Source organism: Apodemus sylvaticus, chromosome 1, assembly GCF_947179515.1.
Source record: "Apodemus sylvaticus chromosome 1, mApoSyl1.1, whole genome shotgun sequence".
NCBI lineage: Eukaryota > Metazoa > Chordata > Mammalia > Rodentia > Muridae > Apodemus > Apodemus sylvaticus.
In genome coordinates, this window is record NC_067472.1 from 194,375,269 (window position 1) to 194,386,666 (window position 11,398).

Below are 11,398 nucleotides of genomic sequence, written 5' to 3' on the forward strand. Positions count from 1 at the left end.
GATCCTGGGTACCTGTGTTCTCAGGATTTTGGGCTGGTTCCTCTGAGCAGCAGGGGTGGTCCTCCCTGTGCTCTCAAACCTCTCTGCACTCCTGTGTGGTTAGCTATCTCGCTGATTAACCAGGATATGGCACTCTGTGGGAGAGGATCGTCCCCAGCTGGAGATAGAAACCAAACGCTTCCTGCCTGGGAGTACTTGACATGATCCTCTGAGCAACAGGGATTCTCCTAGCTGTGCTCTCTGGCTTCTCCACACTTCTTTGTGTCTGCTATCTTTGTGCATCACCTGGATATTTGCTTTATCGTTAGAAGTGTTAAAATCTCATCCATCGTGAAGGATAATTCTGCTACCAGTAATAGCCTTCTAACTGACAACCACATCTGTGAGATCAAGGGACAGAATGTCAGTGGCTTGAAGGATGCTCAGACTGCAGATAGACTGTCAAAAGCTGGGACTGTGGTTACCCTCACGATCATGCCTGCTTTTATCTGGGAACATTATTAAACGGATAGCTCCCAGCATTATGAAAAGCATGATGGTTCACTCCAGTCCTGAACTTTAAATGCCTTGTACAGTGAATCACATCACAGCTGAATGTTTCCAGCTTTCCTCTTTGCCTACTTCTCTATTTCTCACATGATGCTTTCCTGGAACCTGAGGGAATATGGTGCTTGGAAGCCTTTCTATTTTCTATCATAGCTGGGAACCTCACTCTATTTCATATCAGCTTCTGATTTGAAGATAGATGTGTAGCCTTAGCCAGGTTCTAGAGATGTAAAACACTCAAAGTTTTACTTACATTCCTAGATTTGGTTCTTTACTGGGAACCTGATGTGTTTATATAAGGCATGGTTATTAGGATAAATGGTGTAGGCTTAGCTTTCCCTGAGAACTGGTCAGCTTTCTCCTAGAACAAATCACGGTGTTAGTCATGTGTTTCTGTTCTGTGGCATACGTTGAATTTAGTACATCAGCATAGTACATTGCCTTTGATAGTTATTTTTTAAGTTTTCTCTGTGTGGGTATGTAAAATCCAATTAATCAACACTGTTTTCATTCCAGAGAAGCATTATACAGTTGTGTGTACATTGCAAGACACTGTAATGATTGTCATTAAATCTTAATGACCTTCACATCATATGCTTCAATTGTCACCTTAAATATAATAAGCATTTAGTATAAAAGCCAAAATAGAATTATTGCTGCCTTCTGAAACCTGAAGTGTTACCTCTCTATTAAACTGCTATATGCTATATCTGATCAGCTTACTGGTAAAGCTGAGGTGCCTAGTCATATCAAGATTTTCTAGTCACTGTACAAAGAAAATGCCTAAGAGCTGCCCTATGGCTTTCTGAGAAATCAAAGTGCTGTATATTTCATGTGTAAGTTGTTATACTCAATAACGTTTTGGGTCTCTTATTTACTTAGAGAATAATTTGGTAATATCTAAATTAGGGTTTGAATCCTAATATTATGTAACTTTAGCTAAGTTGGCATGGTTTTAGGTGTTTACCTAGTCGTCTTAATTTGTTCCACTTTCTGAATCCTTAATGTAAACAAAAATGGCAAGGACACTTTATCCTGATTTTTTTCTTTCTATATTAGTTAATCTCCTATTCTATTATAGTATGTGATACTATCGTAATAAAGGTAAAAAACGTTAAAAAATATTAGTGGAAAACTTTACCTAATGTGTTGGGTGAAGAACTATAGGTCAGTGGGACATATGCAGTAGTGACAGGAATGTAAATGGATAATATATGTAATAAAATAATTTTCAGGAACTATTTCTCCTTTTATTTCATGAGAACACAATGTAACAATGAAGAATGAATATTTACAGTTGCTTTGAAACAACCCCTCTATATAAACCACAGGGGTACACAACGTCTACAGAAAGGCCTTGTTAATTCCCACAAATACTGAGATGAAGGGTGTACATAACACACTTCTTCATGACTATAAATGTCTGGAATGGTCAAGGAGCTGAGAGAAGTAAGTTGGATTTGGGGTGTAATCCAGAGTAAGCCAGTCCTCGGATTTGTCAAAGTCGTCAAGGATTCTTTGCCAGAGTTCCTCTGCAGATGGACCTGAACCTCGAGCCTCCTCTGGGCAATGGGTGGCAGCTTCTAGGACATCTGTAGATTCAGTCACTGGAGTAAGCCAGTCCTCGGGTATGTCAAAGTCGTCAATGATTCTTTGCCAGAGTTCCTCTGCAGATGGACCTGAACCTTGAGCCTCCTCTGGGCAATGGGTGGCAGCTTCTAGGACATCTGTAGATTCAGTCACTGGAGTAAGCCAGTCCTCGGATTTCTCCAAGTCGTCAAGGATTCTTTGCCAGAGTTCCTCTGCAGATGGACCTGAACCTTGAGCCTCCTCTGGGCAATGGGTGGCAGCTTCTAGGACATCTGTAGATTCAGTCACTGCTAGATCAGTCTGGGCTTCAACTGCTGCTGATTGACCAGAATCCCAATCTATAATGGGAGCATGGCCAACAAGCAGATCTTCCTGCTGACTACACCTGTCTGCATCACTGGCCTGATAATGATGCAGAGAAGATTCCTGGATGCAGTTGAGTTTGGGAATGGAAACCTCACTAAATGTGCCTGAACACATGGGCTCTCCATTCTCAGCAGCAACAAGAGGTATGGAACCAGGAAAGTGGGTTGATTCAAAAACTGGTTTTGAACTTCCATTGGTCTCTGGCAAAGCTTCTGTAATATTCTGGAGAGCCATCCGCTTGTACTTAGCTCGGCTGTTCTTAAACCAGATCTGGAAAAGAAAGAAGATATCAGAAGAATGCCTGTTGTCCCCTAACAGGACCACAAGGTGAAGATTTTGGATAAAAGGTGTTTGTATAGCAATGATTCACATGTCAGAAACAAAGAAGCAGGAAACTCAAGATGGCTAAGATATTATAATAAAGTAGATTGTGTATGACCAGACAACATAAGACTGGGGAGATTGAGCCAGTGTGTCCTGTATTTTAGCAGGAGCTCTGGTGATTAGATTTCTGAGACCCTGCATGGAAACAATGCTATTCTATATTGCTACCAGGTTGATAAAAATTTGAGTCCCAGCATTTGATTCATAAATATCCACCACCTAAAACTGTCATCACTGCCCTAAGCATTTAAGAACAAAATTAAAGTTTCTGATGGGAAAGTGTAGATTTTTGCTGTTGGATTGAGGGAAAAGAGAGGGGCAGACCTTGATGTCCCTCGCTGTCACACCAACTAACTCTGCCAGCTTCACACATTGATCCTGGTTTGGGTACTGACACTTATCAAAATGTTCTTGCAGCAGGTGCTTTTTTTTTTTGGAGTACACAATGCGTTCCTTCCGCACCTTTCTTATAGTCACAGGGCCAGATTGATGGTCACCATATTTCTCTGACAGTACCACAGATCCTATGAGAACATGGAAACAAGATTTCAATTATGTATTTGATAACTTAGACGCCCTGAGGGTTTTTTCAAAGTAGGTAAACCTGGGCCCAGTACAGGATCTAGTTGCATTTGGATACCTGATTTTCTTGATGGTCCTTGGAACTCTTGCTGATGTAGGTCCCTTTCAGGGACTGAAAGACTTGATTGCATTGGATTTGTTGGGGTCAATATGGGACCGTAATAAACTTGAAAGGGTAAGTTCCTTGCAGTCTCTTGAAGCCTTTGGGGTCTAGTTTCTATGGGTGCACTTGAAGGCATTTGGAATTTTGGATACAAGGAGGGACCTTCAGCCCTATGTGTGTTCCGAACCTATTGGAATATGTTCTGGAGAATCTAGTAAAAGAAAACACGTCAAAAAACGTACAGAGAGCACTGATTTACCCATCCTGCCTACCCAGCATTTGGTTTGGACTGTTACAGAGCAGGAATCAGACAGGAGCTTCATTCTTTCTGAACAACTGCCTGTGTTTCCAAATCTTACAAGTATTCTCAGTTTTGAAATAAATATGCACTTGGCTCCAGTATTAACAAGAGGTTGCCAGTCCAGGTAAGCTGGCAATTGAATGTTCATTTCCAATGTTTAAATTTTCCATATCCTACACTTCTGGCTGTGAAATTTTGTTGGGACTGACTATTAGCTAGTCTGCCTCTGCCCATGAAAATAAAAGCCTGAAGGCTTCACAGGATTTCTGTGGCATGCAGGGCAACTGACACAAAAGTCAAATCACAAACCCAGGAATTCTGCAAACACAGTAAATGGACAACTGACACCAAAGTCTGAAGACCTCCCAGGGGCACTGCAGCATGCAGAGAAACTGAATCGACAGTCTGAAAGCCTGTCAGGAATTCTTTTGCATGCAGGGAAACAAAACCTACAGTACTTATGCTTCCCTGGTTAACAGCGAAACATAGGGCAATAGCTTGACAAATCCTCTCAAGAGTAAACAGTATGAAGGCATCCCAGTAGATGTTTCACAGCCAGGGCAACATATCTCCAGCTTCTTTGCCTCTCTAAAGAACCCACAATTCAAAGGTCTTCAAGAAGGCCTCCCTGAAGACACACGGCCACCAGGGCAACAAGTCACCAGTGTACATGCCCCTCTGAAGGTTCCACAGTCAGAAGATCCCACAGGAGGTTTGCCACATCCAAGGAAACTGGCCTACCATGAGACTTGAGTCAACCTAGGGACAAAAAAGAAAACTCCCAAACAGAAACACCCCAACCAGAAAAAAAACTCCCTATAACCATATGACAAGAGGCAAGAGCAAGACCATGAGAAACAGAAGCCAGTAAACTTTGGCATTATCAGAAACTACTTCTCCCACCACAGCAAGCCCTGGATAGACAAATGCACTTGAAAGTCAGGAAGATGACCTAAAATCTTATCTTAATGATAATAGAATCCTTTTAAAAAGATATAAATAACTCACATAAAGAAATATAAGAAAACGCAAGTGAACAGGTAGAAGCACTTAGAGAGAAAACACATAAATCCCATAAGCAATACAGGAAGATACAATCAAAAAAGTGAAAGTTTTTATTAATGCAGTCCAAGACCTAGAATTGGAAGTAGATATAACAAAGACAAATATAGGCAACCCTGGAAATTGAAAACCAAGGAATGAGATCTGGGATAATTAATCATTACCAGGAGAATACAAGAGATAGAAGAAAGAAAGCAGCAGTCTCAACTAACCTGGACCCCCCAAGATCTTTCAGAAACTAGACAACCACCAATTAAGCGTACACCAGCTGATATGAGGCCCCCAACACATACTCAGCAGAAAACTGTGGGACTGTACTCCCTCAGAAAAGATGTACCTATCCCTAAAAAGACTGGAGGCCCGAAGTGGGCAGGGAGTTCTTATAGGTAGGGGGTGGGTTGAAGACATTCTCCCTGAGAAGGAAACTAGACTTACAGGATGTGGAACTTTCCGTGGGAGGACCAGAAGGGGGATAAAATCTGGATTGTAAAAAAGATTAAATATTTTTTAAACAAAGGAATATTATCATAATTGGAAAAACATGATCCCAGTTTCTCCTCCTTGCAGTATGACACCCTGTGACAAAATAAAGAATCAAGGGCAATGGAACATGTCCCATTTCCATGGACCCTTTCTACTCCCGTATTCTAAACAAGAGCATTGATGATCTAATTACTCTGGATGTCAGAAGGCACATACACCTAAGCCAGATCCCCTGATATTGAAGTGCTAGACCAAGGACTTAGCCTTAATTGAATCTCCCTATCAAGAACCCTCCCACAGGCTCCTCCTTTCATCCTCTAGAATCCAGCAGCTATACACACCCTGTTGTAACATCCAGTCTGTAGCCACAACTTAATATCTAACGGAAATATGGCCAGATCACAGACTTTTTTTGTACTCTTTTCTTTTGTGACTGAGTTTCGCTAAATGAACTATGCTGTATGTGAGTCAAACAGAACACAAGGCTGAAACAGAATTCAGAAGGATCAGCCTAACTGTTACTTCCCAAGCAGGGCTAAGACTAAAGGTGTGTAACAAAGAACTGAGCCATCCTGTAGTATTTCCTCCTAACATGGGCTCCATCGAGAAAATAAAAATTTTCCTTACTCTCTAGGAGCAATCTCAAAAAATGCGTCTCTTCTCATCCTGCTGCCAAGAGGACATGCACGTTTCCGGCCACCACTAACACCTATTTATTTCTCCAAACTTTCTCTTCTGAGACTGAGGCAGGTTCCATGTGCATGCCCCTGACTTCCTGATTCACACTATACATGCAAGCCAGGGCTCACAATTACAAAAACCCACTTGCCATTAGTTTCCGAGTCCTGGGATTAAAGGTGTGGTCCATGCATCCAAAATGGTTACAGATTTTAGATGAAGGAGGGCCTGCTCAGCCAAACACCATCCAAGATGTCACACTTTTGAGTCAGAATGCCACTACTATGCCTTATCTAGGCAATCTGGAGCCTCAATTGGTCCCAAGGTCACTTGAGATCCCATTGTCAGTTCTTTCCTTTGTCCTATAGACAGGCCTCACTATCTATTGATCCAGGCTTTCTGAACAGCCCAGGATTCAATCTTGTGCTTAGAATGAAGAATAGAGCCCCTTGAGGTCTCTTGAAAGCTCATCCATAGAGTGCCCCGATCAGGGCAAATCACTGCTCTGCACTGTTCACATTTATGGGATAGACTTGAACCATCTACTAAATTTTAATAACATCTTCTGCATGTATACAGGGCATATTTTATACTTCACCAATCAAACACCCATACAGGCTAAAAAAATCACCAAAAATCCTCCTCCACTGTCTCCCAAATTTTCCCCAACTTGATATCCCCTTTACATAGCAACCTTAGACATTTCATGCAACTCACCAATTCACCAGGAATGAAGAGGTTTCCTGTAACCTGCGCAGTCCTCTGTCTTTGAATTCTCCTTAGAAGACCTGCCCTTATATATCTCTCCTAACCTGGAATTCAAAGCCCCTCCAACCCTTTGGCTCCTCCTACTTGCAATATTCAAATCCATTATTCTCTCCCACCCTTTGATGCTACTCCAGGTGTAGCCTCATTTTATAGAACCCATGAATTTAAATTTTTTGGTTTGTAATCCTTTATTTCTTTACATTTTATATTTTACTTTTATTACTTCCCAGTTCAGCTGTTACTTTCCTCCCAGACCTCCCTCCCACAATTTTTCATCACATTCCTAATCCCATGTCTCCAAGAGAATGCCTTCCACACCAGGCCTTTGGTCTGGTTTAAATAATTTAATGTGTGTAGCCATCTTACTTTTGTTTCTGTCTGGTTTTTAAGGTATAAATATGTTCTGCATGTCTTGGTTATATAGTTTTAACTGGGAGTGCATTGAATCTGTAGTTTGCTTTTGGCAAGGTGGCCATTTTTACTACCTAAATTCTGCCAATCCATGATCATGAAAGAGATCTTTCCATATTCTGAGATCTGCTTTGATTTCTTTCTTCAGAGACTTGAAATTCTTGTCATACAAATTTTTCACTTGCATACTTAGAGTGACACCAAGATATGTAATGTTATTTGTGACTATGGTAAAGGGTGTCATTACCCTATTTTCTTTCTCAGCTTATTTATCCTCTGAGTAGAGGAAGGCTACTGATTTGATTGAGTTAATTTTACATCCAGCCACATGGCAGAAATTGTTTCTCAGTTGTAGGAGTTCTCTAGTGTTGTTTTATTGGGTTGCATAAGTATACTATTATATCATCTGCAAATAGTGATGTTTTGACTACCTCCTTTCCAGTTTGTAACATTTTGACAAGTGTTACAAACTGTACCTCCTTTTATTCTCTAAATGCTCTAGATAGATCTTCAAGTACTATATTGAATAAATAGGGAAAGAGTGGGCAACATTTTCTGGACCATAATTTTAGTAGGATTACTTCAAATTTCCTCTATTTAGTTTGATGTTGGCTTCTGGTTTGCTGTATATTGCTTTTACTATGTTTTGGTATAGGCCTTGAATTCCTGATCATTCCAAGACTTTTAACATGAAGGGATAGTGAGTTTTGTCAAATGCTTTCTCAGCATCTAACTAAATGATCTTGTGGGGTATTTTTTTTTTCGAGTTTCTTTATGTAGTGGATTACATTGAAAGATTTCTATATATTGAACCACACTTGCATTGCTGTGATGAAGCCTATTTGATCCTGGTGAATTACTGTTTTGATGTGTTCTTGGATTCGGTCAGCAAGAATTTTATTGAGTAATTTTGGATCACTGTTCTCAAGGGAAATTGGTCTGGAATTCTCTTTCCTTGTTTAATCTTTGTTTGGTTTATGTATAAGCAATACTGTGGCTTCATATAATGAATTGTGAAGGATACCTCGGGTTTCTGATTTGTGGAATAGTTTGAAAAGTATCCGTAGTAGGTCTTCTTTGAAGAACTGATAGAATTTCCAACAAACACATCTGGTCCTGTGTTTTTGTTGTTGTTGTTGTTGTTGTTGTTGTTGTTGTTGTTGTTGTTGTTTTTGGTGGTGGTGGTGGTGGTGGTGGTTGTGGTTGTGGTGGTGATGGTGGTGTTTTGGGAAGACTGTTAATAACTGAATCTATTTCCTCACGTGTTATGGGACTATTTTGATGGTTTATCTGATCAGGTTTTAACATTGGCAGCTGGCATGTGTCTACAAAACTGTCCATTTCATCCAGATTTCCCAATTTTGTTGAGTATAAGCTTTTGTAGTAGGATCTGATGATATTTGGAATTTCTGCAGTTTCTGTTGTTATATCTCCCTTTTCATTCCAATTTTATTAATTTGCGTGTTTCCTCTATTCCTTCTTGTTAGTCTGCTAAGTGTTTATCTATCTTGTTGATTTTCTCAAGAACCAACTCTTGGTTTTGTTGCTTCTTTGTATAACTCTTTTTGTTTCTACTTTGTTGATTTTGGCCTTGAATTTGTTTATTCCCTGCCATGTTTTCCTCTTGGCTGTATTTGTTTCATTTGGTTGTAGAGCTTTCAGATGTTCTGTCAAGCTGCTAATGTAAGCTCTCTCCATTTCCTTGTTGGAGGCACTTAACTATATGAGTTTTTCTCTTAGCACATATGACTATTGACAGCTTTTCAAGATTTCTAGTTGCAACTGCTTTAAAGGAGAACCTTCTAGAAAGTTTATTGTTCATTGTTTACAGGCTTTTACTGCTAAGGGACTGCCTAAAGTTGGCAAGATAATGGGCCTGCATACACTGGAAACAGCTTTGAACAATTTTGCAAGGAATTTGGAATTGAACATAAAACTGAAATTCCTCATGATCCAATGGGACAAGGAATTGTTGAATGTATCTGAAAAATTAGCTTTAGAAAACAAAACAGGGTGAGTTTTAACTTCCAAGGTCACCAAAAGCACATCTCGCTTTTGCATTATTTGTTTTATTGTTTTGTAAACTGATGCTAAAGGTCAGTCTGCAGCAGATCATCGCTGGCATCCAGACACTTCCAGCTCATATGCCATGGTTAAATGTTGAGATCCTTTAACTAATACTTTGGAATGGCCCCAACCCTGTTTTAATACGGGAATGAGATCCTGTTTGTGTTTTTTCACATAAAGGAATTGGAGATCAATGACTACTGAAAAGATTGTTTCGCCAAGTGGACACAGATCCTGAGCCTTCTAATGATTATGATACTAATGATGAAGGCATCTCAGGATCCCTATGAGCCATCTAAATTAACCTGAAGTGTAGTCTTTGCCCTTACTGGATAGCAGGTGTTTTCTATCAATTCTCAAAGCCACCCTCCTTACACCAGGAGGCTTGATCTTGTTTGGATCTTTGTCAGCTCCCAGTTTAGGCACTTAAATAAGCAATTACCCCTTGGAGGTTCACTTGAGTATGATGGAAAAGAGTCCTGCTCCACAAATCCTTGGTCATGTGAAGGTTTTATCTGAAAGGTGGGATGTAGACATCCAGTGCTTAGAGACCATTTAAGCATTTGTTCTTTTCACATGTGTCCTTGAGATGGCAGGACTAGATCCCATGGTCATAGTTGGGTGGTGCAGAAGATTATTTTCTGTGCTGTTTGGAAATGTGAGACCACAAGGAATGTTTACTGGAAGCCCCAAAGAGATTTAATTACAGTTGCTAGGATTTCAACAGGGTCTGGCCTATCTAGTTCTAGTTATAACGGCAATGGACATTGTTTCTTCAGGGTTTTAGTTGTGCCAAAGCTGCGCTGTCTGGAACCTGGAAAGGAGTAGCATCCTTGGTTAGTTTTCTCTGTAACCCAATTCCAGTGTCTGGGAAAAATGTTAGAGAAGGCTGGATTAAGGGAAGGACTTGGACACTTTGGCTTTATAAGGAAGATTATGATTATGGACTACTTGTTTGTTTGTTTGTTTGTTTGTTTGTGACAGGGTTTCTCTGTGTAGCCCTGGCAGTCCTGGAACCTACCCTGCAAACCTGGGTGGCCTCAGAAAACTCAGCAATCTGCCTGCCTCTGCCTCCCAATGACAGGGATTAAATGAGTGTACCACCCAGGAGGGGCCCTCTCCCCTTGATCACTATTTGAGGAAATACCCCACAGCTGAATCTCATGGAGGCATTTCCCCAACTGAAGCTCCTTTCTCTGTGAAAGAATGTGTCAAGTTCACACACTAACCCATCCAGTACAACATGTAAAAATGAAGTAAGGCTGGGCATCATAACAGAGCCTTTCAATCCCATTACCTGCAAAGCAAATGGATGAGGATCTCCATTTGTGGAAGGCAGTCTTGTTTACATAAGCACTTCCAGGAGAGTTAGAACTACGTACAAAGGCCCTATGTTAACAAATCAAAAATAATGCCAGGAGGTGGTGGCACATGCCTTCAATCCCAGCACTTGTGAGCCAGAGGCAGAGAGATTTCTTAATTCAAGGCCAGCCTGGTCTACAGATTGATTGCCAGGACAGCCAGTGTTACACAGAGAAACCCTGTCTCCAAAAACAAAACAAAAAAATCCAAAATAAAATAAGATGAATAAATCTTTGCAATGGAAAAACAAAACAACTGTCATTGTACTAGCTGTTCTGCCAAGAGTAATTATAAAAATTCCTTTCAGAAAATAATTAACACTATTTTACCTACAATCTGATTTAATACTACCTAATGAATATTTACTTCGGGTGACATCATCACTCTTCATATCACTGGATAATCTGGAATAGTCTCAAACTCACTCAGAGTTTGACTCTGCCTCCAAATACTGACCATAAAGGCATGTAACACCACTCCTGGATTAATTTTTCTAAACAGGCTTTGGGAACAAAGAACAGGATGCCCTGGAGAATAGAATCCTTCCATCACAATTCATGGCATTAAAAGTGAGCCCTTCCAGCCTGACGGGGTGGTGCACTCCTTTATTCCCAAAACTTGGAAGGCAGAGGCAGGCAGATTTCTCAGTTCCAGGCCAGTCTGGTCTAAAGACTGAGTTCCAGGGCAGCCAGAGC

At 40.6% G+C, this 11,398-nt stretch overlaps 1 protein-coding gene across 1 annotated transcript; it reads right to left on the reverse strand.

The window, feature by feature from the left end:
• Positions 1-1,959: 1,959 nt before the first annotated feature.
• On the reverse strand, positions 1,960-3,707 carry LOC127683434 (homeobox protein DTH-1-like). The gene is made up of 4 exons (XM_052180669.1): positions 3,527-3,707; positions 3,211-3,410; positions 2,367-2,772; positions 1,960-2,096 (listed from the first exon to the last, which is right to left on the reverse strand). The coding sequence occupies exons 1-4, from the start codon at positions 3,705-3,707 to the stop codon at positions 1,960-1,962; spliced, it is 924 nt and encodes a 307-aa protein (XP_052036629.1).
• Positions 3,708-11,398: the final 7,691 nt, after the last annotated feature.